This window comes from Nansenia antarctica (assembly GCF_963989245.1).
Source record: "Nansenia antarctica genome assembly, chromosome: 6".
Lineage (NCBI taxonomy): Eukaryota > Metazoa > Chordata > Actinopteri > Argentiniformes > Microstomatidae > Nansenia > Nansenia antarctica.
In genome coordinates this window covers 64,096,921-64,115,342 of record NC_137676.1, presented here as the reverse complement: position 1 = coordinate 64,115,342, position 18,422 = coordinate 64,096,921, and the positions used below count along the sequence as shown (strand labels likewise).

At 44.9% G+C, this 18,422-nt stretch overlaps 1 protein-coding gene across 1 annotated transcript; it reads right to left on the bottom strand.

The window, feature by feature from the left end:
- Window positions 1-3,470: 3,470 nt before the first annotated feature.
- Window positions 3,471-17,343, bottom strand: ednraa (endothelin receptor type Aa). The gene is made up of 8 exons (XM_080535107.1): window positions 17,226-17,343; window positions 15,360-15,915; window positions 12,764-12,891; window positions 9,597-9,801; window positions 8,152-8,304; window positions 7,210-7,343; window positions 6,673-6,781; window positions 3,471-5,695 (listed from the first exon to the last, which is right to left on the bottom strand). The coding sequence occupies exons 2-8, from the start codon at window positions 15,864-15,866 to the stop codon at window positions 5,558-5,560; spliced, it is 1,374 nt and encodes a 457-aa protein (XP_080391233.1). The 5' UTR covers window positions 15,867-15,915; window positions 17,226-17,343; the 3' UTR covers window positions 3,471-5,557.
- Between the last annotated feature and the right edge of the window lie 1,079 nt (window positions 17,344-18,422).

Here is an 18,422-nt window from a genome sequence, read left to right as displayed (position 1 = left end):
AGGAGCACAGCCATGTAAGGGCAGGGTAGATAAACATGTGCTCTGTTTGATCACACTGAAAACATATTTGAGCATAGAGACCCGGTATCCCAGAGAATCAGAATTACAGCAGCAAAATAAGCTGTATCTGCGTGCTCTTTTCAAAGCACACGGAACACATTAGTGGAGAGAGATGGGAATGAACTGGATCGGTCTGAATGAATTAGAGTTGTGGAAGTCAATGTGGAGGTGGAGACATATTGTCTGATTCTTTGACTGGCATCAACTGATACAGTATCAGCCAAAGTGCACCTCCTCTATCGGGGGAATACACACGTCTGCAATTATTCACCAATTATTTATTTATCTTAATACATCTGTGCCGTAGGCCTGTGTGTTAGGAAGTGTTCAAATTCACATTGGGATCTCGCTGCTGTCGAATAGCTCCTGAACAATAGCAGCCTGAACTGAAGTCTTTCTCTTTTTTTTCATAACCCACATACTGACACACAATGCAATGTATTCAGAACATTTTAAATAAGTATGAAACTAAGTAGAAATAATGAAATAAAGTTATCTTATTGTTATCAGCGAATAGGACATGCCATTTGGATTCTCAATGGTGCATTAATATTGCCAGAGCAATAGTCACGAAAATGCGTCATATTTTCACCCTGTTTTCTATCAATTTCCTGGCCTCTGTCCCTGTCTAGACTGATGTTGCTGGACACTATACGGCTCTGAGAACACTCGCATGAAAGATGAGGTCATAATGCACCTCTTAAAATAGCCCGAGAGTCTCATTGGCTGGGGGCTATACACAAGGTGTTAACCCCTAGTTCATGCTAATTCACACGTCAAGTTTAAACCAGGTGACAGGAGTGAAGACGACGAATTCCACCGAGTATTAGAAATGTGTTATTGATTCATTCTACCATTGAGGAGAAATAACTTGTAGCATTTCAGAGATAAGTCCAGGGGCTTATCTAACTCACATGGCATGAGGTTGTCTGACCTGAGGTGTGCTGCTGATAGTTTGTACTCAAGAGTTCATTAGCTCATCTGTGGCCTGCTGAAAGACAAGCACAGAGGCCTGACAAAGGGTACATACCATGCTACTCTCAAGTCTTTGATTTAAAATAGCTATTCCCTCTTCGCCTCTTAACCTATTGGTTTTGAAATTCCCACTCCCACTGCCGTCAATGTCCAGCCTACTTAACCCGTTCACTGCCGAGGGTGAATAAAGTCAAATTGTCACCATTCTAGAGTGGCAAGGGTGACTTTATTCACCAGAAATGCGTAAATGATGATGTTTCATGCTATAGCCAAAGTATCGTTGCTAGGTAAACACCACATAAAACACTTGGCACTCTAGGTGGTGTGTGAGTGTTCCGGAATTATTTGGCAGTTAGTGAGTTAAACTGTTGGCTTGGGTGTCCTTGGGTGGATGTACTGTAATGACATTTGCTAATCTACTGACTGTAGTCTGCATGGTGTGGATTACAATCATATGAATGGTATACTGTAAACAAATCAAATTAGGCCTTTGATGTGGGGATTACCATTGGTTTCAATCAATAGCCCTCTCTGCGGGTGTTACGGGTATTGCAACGCCCGCACTTTCACAGAAACATGCTCATGTTCCACCCACCCCTAGAACCACCATCCCTGATTACAATCATACTGAATGGACTACTGTAAACAAATCTAATAGGCCTTTGATGTGGAGATTACCATTGGTTTCAGTCAATAGCTCTCTATTGCTTCCCATTCTAATGCCTCCCTCAACAGATTGTCTCAGCTCGCTCTTTCACATTCATCCAGCCATCTCTCATTATCGACCCATCATAATAGAGGTAATGGACAGTCCTCCTTGTTAATGCGTAGTAAGTATCTTCTGATCAACAGTGAGGGGCATCTGGAAACATGGCTTTGGACTCTAAAGGCCAATGCACACGGCGTGCGGTTTTGTCGCACAGCCGAATTCGATTCCATTGTTTTGAATGAGACAATGCACACGGCGTGCGATGAGATATTGTCGCACGACAACATTCGATTCTCAATTCACATTCATCCATTCATTGGTGCGAATTGAGAATCGAATGTTGTCGTGCGGAAAAAAATTGCACGCCGTGTGCATTGGCCTTAACCCTAACCCTGAATCAAAAGGGCGTCCATCCGTCCACAATAGAGAACAGCACATACAATAACTATTCACGTCCTCCTTGTTCTGTCAGTGCTGATTGCCCTTCAATATATTTAGTAACAACAAAAGGGCCTTGGCTCTGAACAGTGTGTTCTATATAGAGAGGCACTTTGGCCCTTTGAGGTCCCCTGTTATTTGCTTTTGAGCTTTATTCATTTCACTGCTGCTGGCAAGAACCAAGTTTCCCACCAAATTCCAGGGACCTAAAACCATCCTCTCTCTCTCTCTCTCTCCCTCTCTCTCTCTCTCTCTCTCTCTCTCTCTCTCTCTCTCTCTCTCTCTCTCTCTCTCTCTCTCTCTCTCTCTCTCTCTCAAAAGGCAGGAGCAAGTACCGTGTTATTTTTTTGTCGTCTGTTTTCATAAAACCCAGACATATTTTTGTATTTCTTCAACCACAGTTCTGACAGGAATTCAGTGTTGTTTTAGTTTACTGGAAATGAACAAAAAAACATGAGTAACACACTACTATGCAAGGGTTTCTTAAAGATCATGACCAAATCAGAGTTCATCATCAACCCACTGAAACAAATAACAACGTATGAAACGTATTTCCAACTGATCCGTGACCCTCTTTGTCGTCTATTGGTTTTGGGGCTGAAATTCATTATTAGTTAAATACTTTCTTTTGGCTCCTTTAGCCAGCAATCTAACATACAGCTATGAAAGAAAAACATCTCAAGTCAGAAAAAATACACAAATGATTAATCCCACAGTTTGCATAAACTACAACTATTTTCATGGTGTTTTTTTTTAACTCTGACATAACCTTGTGAATTAAACCTATGCTTAACCTTGTGAATTAACCCTAAGTTTACGCCGGTCCCAGATCAGATCCAATCGGAAGCACGATCACAAGATATACAAGTTGTACGTCAGTAGATCATCTTCTGGCAGCAGCTCTGACAACAGTCAGTCCTTATGTTCTGCCTGCCGCCAGCTCTCTCAGAGAGGTTCACATCCTCTCTCGTTTGACATGAGCAACCCTGAGGGCTCTGTTCCCAAGGAGGTCACAGTGCACTTCAAATCACTCCCAGACTCGCCAGGGGCTTCCTTCCCATAGACACTCAGACCCCTTACTCCTACCAGATAGACACATATTTCTGTCATGTTAGTAGAAAGTTCATACATTCTTAGTTGACGGAATGGTTTACTATCAAGTACTCTATCTATGTTACAGAGCTTAATATCACAAAACTGCCTTCGACCACAGCCATGAGTGAAGTATCCCTTTATGCATAATTAATGCAGACACATTCGGGAGATGGAAAAGGTCTTACACGTACACATAATCTTTATTAGGATACGCAGCAGCATTTCTGTAACATGAGAACATGGTGTTAAAACAATATAAAATAAAAACAAGTATATCATTTCCTACAGAGGAATGGGAAGCATTCTCAGAGAGATTAATAGTGGTAAAAATATTATTTATTGATATGACTGATTAAACCGATGAACGCCCAGTACGTACAGTCTGCTCTGCTCTAGTGCTATAAACACTCCAACGTAAAAAGTGCAAAAAATAACACACACACACACACACACACACACAGATGCACACACACACATAGGGACACAGACACAAACTCAGACACACAGTTACAGACACACACACACACTCAGGTTTAGTACATGGCTTCACTTATCAAAGGAGTCATAGTCCCTAGGTAGCTGATATGATTTTTAACACCAAACGGTATATTATGACTTCACTCAAAAACAAATACACAATCCTGACCTAGGCATTGAATGAACCATATTCTATATATGATGAATCATACTGTAACAAAAAATAATATGCCATTTAAAAGTTGCTATATACCGTTGATTATACAAGCATGTTTAAAAAAAAACATGGTTCTAATTGCTAACATTTCTATGTCTTGTGAACTTCACAGTGTTGAATATTGTTTATTGGTAAGAAACGAGAGGCTTATGCTGAACTCAGCCATAATCATAACTCTTTTTTTTTACTGTCTTTGTTGAATCTGGACATGTTCCTAAAACTGACTTGTTAACTTCAATACGTTCAAATATCATTAGTCTTTGGATTTACAAGCCAAGAGACTGGGGGTTAGGCTCTACTGCACACTGACTGCCTTGGTGAGGTTCAAACAGACCCTGTACAGAGTACAAACAGTACTCCAAACGACCGGGTGGACTGCCTAATAAACACTGGGCGTCTCCTCCGACAGGATCTAGGTGAACGTCTTTGACATGGAGGCATCAAACATGGTCTTGACAGACTCTGCCAACTCTGCAGTATTTAAGGCCATTCAAGGATGTTCAAGGTGACATAATGCTACCTTTTCGTTATAATGACATATCAAGTTTATTTTCTTTCTTCCAACCGCTCTGTAAATCCTGACCACAATGATATATTACTTTTAAACCACTGAGGGCTGGTCTCACAGACGAGGCTTAAGCCTAGTCCAGGATTTAATCACACTCGCCATGGAAAATCTCCATTCAGGAAGCTCTTTAGTCCGGGATTAGTCTTAATCTGCGTCCATGAAACCAGCCCTGAATGTTTTGGTTTAGAACACCCACACCTTACGTTTACATGGCAAACGCACTCTTCCCTCATATGAAAACCCTTCTTAGTCAAAATCTATCACAAGAGTCAGTGGATAAACGGTCTTGAGGCTAGCTCATTGAAACACGGCATTGGCTACGAGGCAACAGTCATAATACAATAGAAGAAGAGAAGCTACTGGCGCTGAACACAGTCTGAACACAGTCAGTAGCGGAGCTCCCCTTCCCTCTCCACTACTGCTGAGCAGCATGGGGGGGGACTCCCTGGGATGACACCACACACTCTCCTCCCATGATCCTCTCTGACAGGGACCACTCTGGCCTTCCTTCCCCCTGACTTCCTGTGTGTCCCAGCAGTCTTGGCCTTTATGTGAACAACACGCCTGCCTACTGATTGGAAGGTAATTTATAGCCTACGTTCAGCTGCATCCTGTAAGAGTCAACCACCCCCACCCCCCCTTCTTCTCCTCCTTCCTCCTCTCTCACGATAAAGCATCGCTTGCTCCTTGTCTCTGGGAATAAGAATAGTCTGAGGAGTGTATTCCCGCTGAGAGACTGGTCATACTGTGGTGTACGTCAAGTCCATTGTCTGGCTGTCTCTCTATATATAAACTCTCATTCTTCCTCCCCCCCCCAGTGTTCCTTAAGACACGTGTGTAGTGTTTGAAAAACGCATGACTCTGTCACGCTTTAGTGGTAGAATGGAGGGGTCAACGCTAATAGGGGTCAATGGGGTCCTGCTGAGTTTGTAGTGCAGACTGGGCTGTAGTGAGACCTCCTTGTCTGTAGGGGGCACTCCGGAGGTTGGAAGGGAGGTGGGTGAGGGGGGGGGGGATATCAGTCGCTGTCCTTGCGTAGGCTGCGGTCCGTTTGGAGGTTGTTGGGCTCGGGGCTCTTACACTGGATGCTGGTCCCGTTCATGTGTCCTGTGCTGGTCACCTGGGTGTCTGAATGGCACCAGCAACACAGACAGGACTGGAGAGAGACAAGGAGACAGACAGATGGTCAAACACACAGACAGAGAGTCAAACATACAGAGACAGACAAGGAGACAGACAGAGAGACATGGGAACAGAAAGACAGAGAGACAGACAGAGACAGACAAGGAGATAGACAGAGAAAGACAAGGAAACAGACAGACAAACAGAAAGACAGACAGACAAGGGAACAGACAGGCAGACAGACAGACAGACAAGGGAACAGACAGGCAGACAGACACAGATAGACAGACAGAGACGGCCAGACAGACAGACAGACAGACAAGAGAACAGATAGACAGGGTTAGACACGTGTACAGTGGCTGTGTTGTTGATAGTCTTTGTTGTTACAATAGAGGAGGACATTTTAAGTAGGTACTCAGCAGTGTGGATGTTACTGCCACATCAAGCACCGAAAGCATGTTTGGAAATAGCAAACATAAAAGCATGACCACACACCCACACACACACACACACACACACACACACACACACAGCGTGAGTAGAAGACTTCTCTTGATGTGCCGTCGTAGGGCAGAGGACTACTATTACTCAGGGTAAGGACATTACTTTCTTTCTCCTTCTCTCTCTCTCTCTCTCTCTCTCTCTCTCTCTCTCTCTCTCTCTCTCTCTCTGTGTTTCACTCATACCCCACTTTCTCACTCTACCCACCCCTTTTTTCTTTCTTTCTTTCTTTCATTCTTTTCTCTCTCTCTCTCTCTCTGAAGGCCACCAGAACAGAGGCATGGCATATCTCCAGCCCGGTTCTTTGTGACAGCCATGTTCAGTCTGTGACCTCACCCACCTATAGTGAGTCCATAAATCATTGTAGAGCTGTACATTTTCCATAAGGAAATGTCATCACGACCACTGCAGCCCCTTAGTAGTGGGGGAAGGGGGGGGGGGGGAGCAGTGAGCTCACTGTTTGTTTAACTGGTGAGACTAGGTTTTGAGGAGAGAGTGTGCGTACTGTACCTTGAAGCAGTTTTTGAACTTTTTGCTGACGATATAGAGAATGATGGGGTTTATGCAGGAGTTGACGGTGGCCAGGTTAATGCCTAGGTAATCCAGGACCAACAGGAAACTAAAAGACAAAAGAAGATCCATGTGTTATTATATTGGCCTACAGTGTGACTTACTGGCATTTGAGTTTCTTGAGTTTCATCATTTCAAATGATGTTAGACTTCAGAAACTCATGATGTACCGTACATACGGTCACTGTGTTTAGTCTGTTGAGGTTTCAGTCCAAGTGTTCCACTTGATCCCCAGTACAAAACGCGTTGCATTATTTGACATTAGTATCAACAATACACTGCTTTGAATGAATAATGTTAAATAAACAGCAGACAACTCATCCACAACCGTGGAGGGGGAGATCGAAGGACAGGGCTCATTATAATATAATCTATCTATCTAGCTAATGCATTGAATGGAATGTTTTTCGATACAATTCTGAGCCTGTCCTCCGATGTTTCCTCCCTCCCCCGGCCTCCCCTGATTCACACACTCACTTCAGAAGGTCACAGCGGCTGGTGTCGTTCGGGTAGTACACCATCTTCTTCAGGATCCTGCTGAGGTGCAGCGGGAACCAGCACAGAGCGAAGATGAGGACCAGGCAGAACACAGCCTTGGCCACCTCCCTCCTCTGGAAACACACAAACACAGACACAAAGACATCAGACAGACACACACACACACACACACACATACACACAGCAGGGCCATTAGGGAGACATTGAGGGCCATTAGCGAGATGATGGAGAGGGACAGTGTTCCATATAATGTTAACGTGAGAGGCCCACAGAGGGAGGTAAAACTCCTGCAGAGACGCGCTTTCGTAAATCCGAGTAAGTCGAAAAGTACAGTTTAGGATTTAGTACAGGGGAGGCCGGCGGGGGAGGTAGACATCGGACGACGGGCTCATTGTAATGCATGGAACGGAATGGTACGATACCTTTCCTCATTGCATGCATGACAATGAGCCTGTTCTCCGATGTCTCCCTCCACCAGCCTACGCTGGTACAGTACAAACTAGCATAAGCGAAGCAGTTGAGTTATCAGACTGCTGGCAGTGCAGTGTGTCCAAAGAGTGGGGGAATTGTTTGCTTTATGGTGGGATTTTGATCGTTTTCTATCGTAATGAAGGTCATAGATAGAGAGGTGGTGATCTGGTAGGTCTACACCTAGCATAGATACTTAGCTAACATACAGCATGTTGTACAGTACATACAGTACATGTCTATGTTCTAGGGTCAATGGTCTTGGTAGATATCTATATACATTTAGCTGACTCTTTTTATCCAAAGCGACTTGCAGTGAGTGAGTGCCATACATTTTTCAGTATATGCGATCCCAGCAGGGATCGAACTCACGACCTACGGTTGGTAACCTTGGTAACTCTCGCTCGACCCACTGAGCCACGGAGGACCGCGGAGCAGAGGTGCGCCGCTCACCTGTTTGAGGTGTTCGCTGAGCGCGATGCGGAGGCTCCCGTTCCTGTGGTTCAGCATCTCGCAGGTCATCAGCGTGTAGAACACGGCCGTGCAGGTCAGAGGGACGCAGAAGTAGAACCCGAACAGCCACCAGTCTTTGGCGTCCGTATAAAACTGCAGGAGAGGACCACAACATTTTTCCGCGTGTTCATTCAAGAGATCACAGTGTGCCTTCAATGAAGGCAGACATGCCATTTGCAGCAGGGGACGCTAGTGTAGGTAGAAATCGGAGGACAGGCTCACTGTAATGCATGGAATGGAGCTACATGCCATTCCTTAGTCCATTCCATACATTACAATGAGCCCATCCTCCAATTTCTGCCTCCACCAGCCTCCCTTGACCTGTCAGACATGCTGCTTTTGCTATTGTACAGTACAGTCTTGGGCAGGGCCCCCTTTGAAAAAGAGATTAATATATCAATGGGACCGACATGGATAAATAAATCCAAAAGAGAGGGAGAGGGACCGTAGACTAGTAGTCCAAAGAAGAGTGAAGCCTATGCACCAGTGTCTGTATTTCTAGCATAGAACACAGGAAATGGGGGGAAAATCTTTTGGCAAGAAAGTAAATGCTCCTAAATAACACATGCTGTACAAAACCACTGAATTCCTCGGTCTTGAACTCATGTGAGATAAGAATTGCGGTCCAAATGTATTGTTCAAATCTGACAAATAACCCTAGCTTGGCTTGGCTGTGATATGAGATACGTCTAGTACGTTCTGTCTGAAAGAATTGGGGCTGTGTGTGTCACGTGGAGGACACACACAGGCACACACACACACACACACACACACACACACACACACACACACACACATGGCTCAGCTTGAGGGTCCCATACATCAGTCCTCAGTAATTGCACTTGTAGCCTGCAATCAATTATGTACTTCAGGCTCATGAACAAAGGGAGTGATCTCCAGATTTCCTCAAAGGAGAAGAGGATGGAGAACTCTGCTTTTCTCTGCTAGAGTTTTTTTAGGGTGGTACCAATATACATGTTGGTGAACATGTGTGTATATAAGAATGAAGTATTTCAACAGCTGAGAGTTATTTTTGATAGGCAGAGTTATTTTTGATAGGCCAGTGTTGGCATATGCCACTAGATAAAACCCTTCAAGTAATGTCTCTAATCCTCAAGAGAGGAAATACTATTACTAACATTACTTTTGGACTGAAATATGATTTGAATATTAACTGGAGAAAAGCAAAGTGAGGATGTTTCTCCTGCATTCAGAATTGATAAATGGAAGCTATACATTATATAATACTACTACTACTACTATTACTACTACTACTGCTACTACTGCTACTACTACTACTACTACTACTAATAATAATAATAATAATAATAATAATAATAATAATAATAATAATAATAATAATAATAATATGAAGAAGGCCTTACTTTCATGAAGGGAAAGTTCTGCCTGGGCTTGAGCATACAGGTGCGTATGGTTTCGTTGCGGTAGTTGAAGCTGACTATGTCAAAGACGATGGCCTCGGGGACGGCCAGGACGAAGGACAGCACCCAGATGGAGACGATCTCTATGGCCGTGAGCAGGGGGACGCCCACCCCCTGTACCCTGCTCCACGACGCCACCGCACGGTACCTGGACCACAGAGGGACACACAGAACGGACTGTTAACTAATTTAGTGAAATAAGGGTGAATGAGTGTTCCGGAATTCTTTGGCAGTTGGTGAGTTAAAGAGAGGCAATACAGAGCACTGTAAACCATGACGTTAGAGACAGATAACCTGCGCAGTGGATTCTGTTTCATCTCGATGTTAAACTGGGTGATCAAGCAGTTGAACGGAGCTCCAGTCCAGTACCTTATGAAACTGTTTGACTGTAAGAAATACCATTCCTCGTTCCATTCCATGTATTACAATGAGCCCGTCTTCCAACGTGTCCCTGATCTTCCAATTCTTGGTGCAGTAAATCTCTTGCTGATGGAAGATGTGAAGGCTGTTCAGACTGTTGGGCCTTTTAAAGCCTTAAGATGCATCTGTATCGGCTGGCCTACCCTTCCTTCTAGACTTTAATTGCTGCTTTCAGCTTTTTTTTCTTTCTTTTTTCTATGTATAAACATTCTGCACTTTGAGATTATTCTTGTATAATTAAGTTATTTATAATAATCATCATCATCGTCATCATCATCGTCATCGTCATCGTCATCATCATCATCATAGTCATACTCCAACAGTGTAAAGACGCCTATCCCCTTACAAACCATGTCTCCGAAAATCAACTTCTCAATATTGCGGTGCTTGACTATGCATGGCAATGGGCCTACTGCAATAAACTGCACAGTCAGAAAAAATGATTGGCATGTTAAGATTTAATGAACAGAGTGATGGTTGATCAATTGTTTATCTTCAGAATATAATATTTATATTTTGTGATGCCTCCAAACAAACCAGCCCTGTTGGCAGTGTTGTGGTCTGTCTGTTGGCTTGTGTTTCCTGTGCTCCAAATACTTGTTTGCTTGTTTGTTTCATTAATGGGACCGCTTGTCGAAATGTTTTAGTAAAATGCTGCATCAAGATTTTATGGGCGAAAACAATATATCTTTCATGACGCATTTGAATATCCCTGTCAAACAACATGGCAGCATTCATATTTCACCAAGTGGTAATGTAGCCGTCTTTTTCTCCCACTCACTCACTCTCTCTCTCTCTCTCTCTCTTTGTCTCACACTCACTCGCTCACTCACTCACACAGACACGGACGCATGAACACACACACAGACAGACACACACACACACACGCACATACACACACATACATACACACACACAGAGACTCACAGTCACTCTCTCTCTCTCTCTCACACACACACACACACACACACACACACACACACACACACACACACACACACACACACACACACACAGATGCACAGACAGACCAGACAAGATATGCTGAACATTTCCTGAAAACAAGTGGAGACCATCTGCTCTTAAAGACCACTCCCCTCATCACCGTCTGTCTCTCACACACACACAGGACCTTCTGCAGAGGATAGGATTCATTAAACATGTCTAATGGTCTCCGTCAGACCTTGGAGCCCATCCCATGACTGCTCTTATCTCCCGACTGTGTCTTCTGGCTCACAGAGCACCATGGAACTGGACTAAAAGCACTCACCCTTACTTTGTCCATAAAAAAACAAATACACAGTGTGTGTGTGTGTGTGTGTGTGTGTGTGTGCAGGTGTGGGTGTGGGTGTGGGTGTGCGTGTGGGTGAGTGTGTGTGTGTGTGTGTGTGTGTGTGTGTGTGTGTGTGTGTGTGTGTGTGTGTGTGTGTGTATGTGTGTGTGTGAGCGTGTGCGTGTGAGTTGTTAGAGTATCATAGAAAAAAGATGGCAGGGAGAGAAAGAGAAAGAAAAAGCGCTGAAATCGCTTGAACATACAAGACAGAAAACTCTCAGAACTTTCCAACAAAATATCAAAGTCTTTATAATCGATTTTATATGTGAGATTGAGATCAAATGTGAGATTGAACCTGACACTTTTAGGTATTTTAGGTCTTTTTAGAATAAAAAATAACCAATTGCAGGTGGGTTAGTTTTTCACAGATGCAGCCAATAGAAAACAAGGGAAAGTAAGTACTCCAATGGGAGAGAGCTATTATTATTGACCTCATAAATGTCCTGGACAAACATTCTTACCTTCAACAAGGAGTTAACTAACTAGCATCCTGTGGTGGAGGCAACCTTTAAATCATTAATCTTTCCTGTGTAATTTGTCTTACTTACCGCCCCATCCCGACCCCTCAAACCAAAGGAGAAAACATTTGGTTTTCCGTCGTTTTTTTGTTTTTTTTTAAGGACAAAGGATTTCTCAACCCATCATGGTGATTTACTGGTTTAGAAACAATGAAGTCAAATGTTTGTCAGATGTTGATTTGACATTTTTGTGAGATTTTGCTGCTATACTCAATCCAAATATATGTCTATATTTCATAGAAAAGGCTAGAATAATTATCTCTACGTGTCATGGCTGGCCTACCCTATGTAGGATTATACACTATTGCACAACAGACGTCTACAGTATAAACACAGACAGGTCTGGAACTGATTAAACCATGCTTTTACGACATCATATAACTGTATTACATGGAGCTGATGGTAAATCCCTATGGAATAAAAGGCTTAAATAACCACACATACTGTCTGAGATCCAGCCTCAAGTTTTTGCTCACCATGTGCACTATACTGTAGTCCAAAAGAGAAAAGGGTTGCCTGAATTACAAAACCATCGACAGTACATGGGGGTATTACCATGCAAAGATGAAATATTCAGAATGGTCAGTGCACTTAAAAATCCCCAGTAATTGTAAAGAAAGGCATAAGAGAGGATACCATTAGTAATACATAGCCAGAAAGACCTTCATTCATATAAGCATGCATCATAAACTCCAGTTCAGCCTTACGTGTATGAACACAGCAGTTACACTTGAGTATAAGATGAGACTGTTTAATCGTTCTGTAGAAGTAGGATTGTGTGTGTGTGTGTGCATGTGCGTGTGCGTGTGCGTGTGTGTGTGTGTGTGTGTGTGACTGACCTGTCGACACTGAGGGCACAGAGGGTGAGCATGGTGATGCCCACCGAGGCCTTCTGGAGGAAGGGCACCAGCTTACACAGGACGAGCCCGAAGGTGTAGTCGGCCCAAGGCCACTGGCCGGCCAGCAGCTGGAGGCAGACAACAGCAGAGTGTAAGAGAACGCTCAACACAACTGTAACACTTCATGTCAAAACTATGTCATTTAACCTTTATTCTTCATTTAGGATTTAGGGGTTACATTTCGTTTGCTCAACTCTGTAGTGTAATTTTGTAGTCCAACATTTTGTAGTCTAACATTTTGTAGTTCCAATTCTGCTATGACAACTCATTCAACATTCTCAATATGTATCGAATGGAGTGGAAAAATACCAACAAAGATAAAGAATCATATTAAAAACAATCACGATTAATTACAATTAAAAACTGAAGAAACAAGAAGTGGTTTAGTCATGGCCTGAGGTGGTGTGAAGGAGCTGATCGTCAGAGAAGAAGTTGTTGGCCCCTCCAGTGGTGTCCCTGAGGGCGGCCATCTTTAACCACTCTACCAAGGACATTTCTCAACAGGCCTGTCTCGACCACATCAGAGAGCGTTTACGGTCATCCTTGCGTCACTGTGAGTCGCAGGCCAACAGTGTGTCCACATGGACCTCATCATCATCTTACGGTCCATCATTCACGACCACTTAACGCCTAGACATCTCCTAGAGCCATCTTCACAAGCCCTGTCCTCACTTCTAATGGCAGACCTAACTTGTGTCTTAAGTACTACTTCCATGGCCTCTTTCAATGTGACATCCCTTAGGAAAACAACTCACAGCTCAGTGGACCTCATCAGACACACCGCTTGGCTTTGTCACTATGCAAGTGGTCTATCGCTGGCAACCTTCCCTGAACAGGACTCAACATGGGCTGAATAAAGAATTACAGGGGGTGTGGAGTGAGGGGGGGGAGATGGGGGGGGCGGGTGATGGAGGGGGATTATCCCAAGTCTCTCATAGTCCAAGCCAAAGGAAGTACTTCACGGGTGCATCCTGAACCCCCCTATTGTTGACTTGGAATGTTCCGTTTAATCACAGAGTCCCAGGGGCATGGGAGTAGAGGGCTTGGGAAGGGGGCCCACGTCACTGTTTTTAGCTTGTGTGTGTGTGTGTGTGTGTGTGTGTGTGTGTGTGTGGCTGATTAATTTTGGAAACAGTGTCAAACCCCATAGGAAGTGAGCAGGGCCTCTGGCAGGGCTGTGTGTGTGTAGGAGGGAGTGCCACGCTAGAGACACAGGTTGTACTACGCTACAGTTATTTTCCGTTCCATACAAAAGGGACAGTGTGTGTGTTTGTGTGTTTGTGTGTTTGTGTGTGTGTGTGTGTGTGTGCATGAAAAAAGTAATGGTGTGTGTATGAGAAAGTTTGTGTGTGTGTGTGTGTGTGTGTGTGCGTGTGTGTGTGTGTGTGTATACAAAATGGTGTGTGTGTGTGTGTAACCGAAAGCCTCTTCCTCTGCGCACATGTGAACAATCTGGCCTTGGATCTCGGCGCTTCCATATGTGCTGACGCAGTGTGATTGGAACAATGCACCGGTAACACACAACAGGTGGCGTCCTCCCCTTACACTATTTCCTCAGATGAATTGAGCATCCGCAATGTATTACATACTATTAGTACAACTGACCCGTTCCGCCGATTTCAGCGGGGCCCGTCGAGAATATTGTTCAAAATGTCACCATCATTCAAAATGTCACCATCATTCAAAATGTCACCATCAATCAAAATGTCGGTTGGTATGGAACACAACCAGACAACATTGTAAATCACACTAAAAGGAGCCGACATGGGGCCTGAACACACTACGCTGCGGTTTAATTGATGAAATGACTCACGCTGCCCTGCTGCGGTTTATCACTTGGAACAGAACGTTGTCTAGGACTTTGTTGAGTGAGTGCAATGTTCCCCTCGGGAAGACAGATAAGGGGTATCGAGTTGGTCCCGTGACTAACGCTGGGTCACCAGCAGGCCGGGCGTATGTGTGACCGCAGTCTGGTTCCCGTGTTTGGGTAAGGCTGCCATATCCCTCCCTCTCTCATCACAAACAGGCTCGCTGTGAAGACAGAGCACTCTCCCAGATAAACGGCCCGCTCGGGCCTCCGTGCAATTGTGCACTTTCTTTTTGCCTCCCCCGCTCATCTCCACTTGTTTTTTTTATCCCCCACGTCTCTCTCTCTCTCTCTCTCTCTCTCTCTCTGTTTACTCCATGTTTCTCTCTCAACTGAGCATTTCTCCCTCTCTCTCTCTGTCTACTTCCATGTTTCTCTCTCTCTCTGTCTGCCCCACGTTTCTCTCTCTCTCTCTGTCTGCCCCACGTCTCTCTCTCTCTCTCTATCTGTCTGTTCCACGTCTCTCTCTCTCTCTCTCTATCTGTCTGTTCCATGTCTCTCTCTCTCTCTCTCTCACCCTACACGCAGAACTTCAGTCTCACCACGACACATTTCCTCCCCCCTATGACTCCTCTGCCCCAGAGACGTCGACCCCAACCCTCATCAACGTCACATCAACCCGGAAGTGAAATGGCGTCGTCACGGTGACTCCCCCCTCTCCCCTCTTACCTTGTACATGTTGATGGGGATGGGGATGAAGATGTAGATGAGGTCGCCCAGCGCCAGGCTGGCGATGAGAGCGTTGGGGCCGTTCCACATGCACTTGTTCTGGCAGATGATAATCAGCAACGTGGTGTTGCCCACCATGCCCACCACGAACACCAGGATGGAGAACACCGTGCTGACATACTTCAGATAGACCCTGGTGGAGGTCCTCTTGGCGCACGGCGGTGGTGGCACCACTCTCACCCTGCTGACGTTGGTGGACCCTGCCCCTCCACCGGGGGTCCCCAGGTCCCCCTGCTGTTGGCTGGTGGGGGACGGGTCTTCCAGGAAGGGGCTGCTGGTACTGTGGAAGACCAGGGGCTGGGCACTGGAGTGGAGGAAGAAGAGTTCTGAGAGAGTCTCCTCCTCCTCCTCTGCCGCGGTCATGTTTATCTGACACATTCCACGGGCGGCCATGACGGCCATTAGCAGCAACGTACGTACGGCCGGGGCGCCCATTATAGACCGCATTCCACTCTTTGATACGGGGATGGAGAGAGATTAAAGTCCCAATATACCACTAGTGAGAGAGAGAGAGAGAGAGAGAGAGAGAGAGAGAGAGAGAGAGAGAGAGAGAGAGAGAGAGAGAGAGAGAGAGAGAGAGAGAGAGAGAGAGAGAGAGAGAGAGAGAGAGAGAGAGAGAGAGAGAGAGAGAGAGAGAGAGAGTTATTATTATGTCAGCCATTAGACTTCACTTGAAACACACCAAAACCAAACATTGTGACTTGTATCCCACTCTATAATTTTGCCAGAATTCTCTGCTTTCCCCAACGAATGTTAGGACCTTTGAATTGTCTTGGAAATCGAGCCAAGCCGAAAATGGCTTGTCACTCAAAAGTTTGACAACAGCACAGTGAGCCCAAGCTTTCCAATTGCTTCAAGGAAGTCTAACAACTTCCTTAAGACTTCAAAAAGGTTTTTGCCAAGGGGGCACAGATGGGAGATGCCAAGACTAGTTACAGTCAGACAATGGGGATGATGCTTCTCTCCTCCTCTCCTCTCCTCACCTCTCCTCTCTTTTCTCTCCTCTCCTCTCAGCACTGGCTTAGAAGACTGTGGTCGTGAACAGGAGGGTTTTGTGTTTTCTCGTGGTGTTTTGACAATGTGTCCTTTGCATGGCTTTCATCAGTGTGGTTTCTGCCCCTCTGTTTCTGATTCACAACTCAGACCAGTGGTTACTAAAACAAAGGGCTGTTTCATCATGAAAGGACTGACGTCTCGTCTAGTTTTACAGTAGACGTTTTGTAGTTTAAATGAAAAAAAGTTGAATAAGAATGTAAAGAAAATCTCCCTTTATTCAAATACAGTAGTCAAACATGTATTGTCCCTGTCAGTATTGGTTTTTACACGTTAAAAGACTTTCCTACAACCAATATATATTTGGCAACACTTTATTTTGTGCATTCATGAAGCCTTTATACATTCTTTAATTCATATCATTAACAGGTTATATCCTTATAAGTTATAGATCATTAAGACGTTACAGATTCAATATAAAGCCTTTTCTAAAGCTGTACAATTGAAACTATTTAATTCCAGACAACACCAGGTAAAGAAAAGTTAAGCAGCCAGTTGAACATTTGACTAGGTTGAAGCTTTTCTTTTTTAATCTTTTTTTTTCTTTTTTATCACAACAGTTATATATCGCTCATAGCCAACAGTGTTTCCTGTTTCGGTCCCAGCTGTCACCTCGTACACAAAGAACTATTTAGCAGCCAGCCCTTCATGTAGCATCACAGTTTACCACCAGCACGCCACCTCTGGGAACCCTGATGACGGCACATAAATTGATATACCCATAAATAATAAATACGTTTGGTTTTCACCTACCGCTCCTAAAATGTCTGCCTCTTCCCCCGGTGGAAAACCGTCAGGCGAACTTTCGGCTGAAGCCCCCAGACATCTGTATCACATCACATGAGTAATTAACAGGGTATCAAAGTCGCAAAGTATCCCACTTGGGTTCCACAACGCGCCCCCCGTCTGCCGCTGCTCACTGCTGCTGCTCTGAGGTGCCTTGGCGTTATGGCTCTGGGTTTTTCTGTGGAGAGTTTGGAGTGTGTGTGTGTGTAGTTGTGTGTGTGTGTGTGTGTGTATAAAAAACTCAGAGTGTGTGTGTGTGTGTGTATAAGAAACTCAGTGTGTGTCTGTGTGTGTGTGTGTGTGTGTATGTGTGTGTGAGTGTGTGTGCGCAGCGGAGCACTTTGACTGGGTGGGATAGTAAATCTCCACCTCCCCCCACGGTAACAGGCCGTGCCCCCAAAGGAAACAGCAGCAGCCCTCTCTCTCTCTCTCTCTCTCTCTCTCTCTCTCTCTCTCTCTCTCTCTCTCTCTCTCTCTCTCTCTCTCTCTCTCTCTCACTCTCTTGCGCGCACACAGCAGCACCGCCCGCCTGACAACCATCTCTACGGCAACAGACGCAGTGTAGCACTCAGGGACGGAGCATCTGGGAACTAACCACCCCCCCCCCCCGCCAAAACCCAATCCCCCCCCAAATCTGTCCCTCTCCCATCTCAGATTATGTCCCTGTGCGCACAACTGTTTACCCCACACTAAAGGCAACAGACATGACATAGGAGGGACGAGTGGAAGGCAGGAGGAAATCGATGTGCATGCTGGGTAACTGCACGGTCTTGATTTGAACATCAGAAGATGGAAGGGTAGAGGGTTAGCCTCGAGGGAGCGGCAGTCAAACATTCACCGAGCCTCAACTTTAGAGACCTCGTCCAACTCTGTGGGTGGCCAAGCCGACAGTAATCACGCCGTATCCCCTCTCTGACAGGCATAACACCATAATGACTTAGCGAGACGACTCACACACGTGTCGCTCGGGTGGCAAACTGTATTCCTCTTGAATTATGTTTGCTAACTTCCATCTTCACCATGTTATATTAATAATGTTATGGGTTGGATATTATAGTATAGTAATAATATTCTAATTCGCTGACACTTTTACCCAAAGCAGGGAGCATTGCAGGGAGTGCATACATTTTTCAGTATATATGGTCCCAGCAGGAAACGAACCCA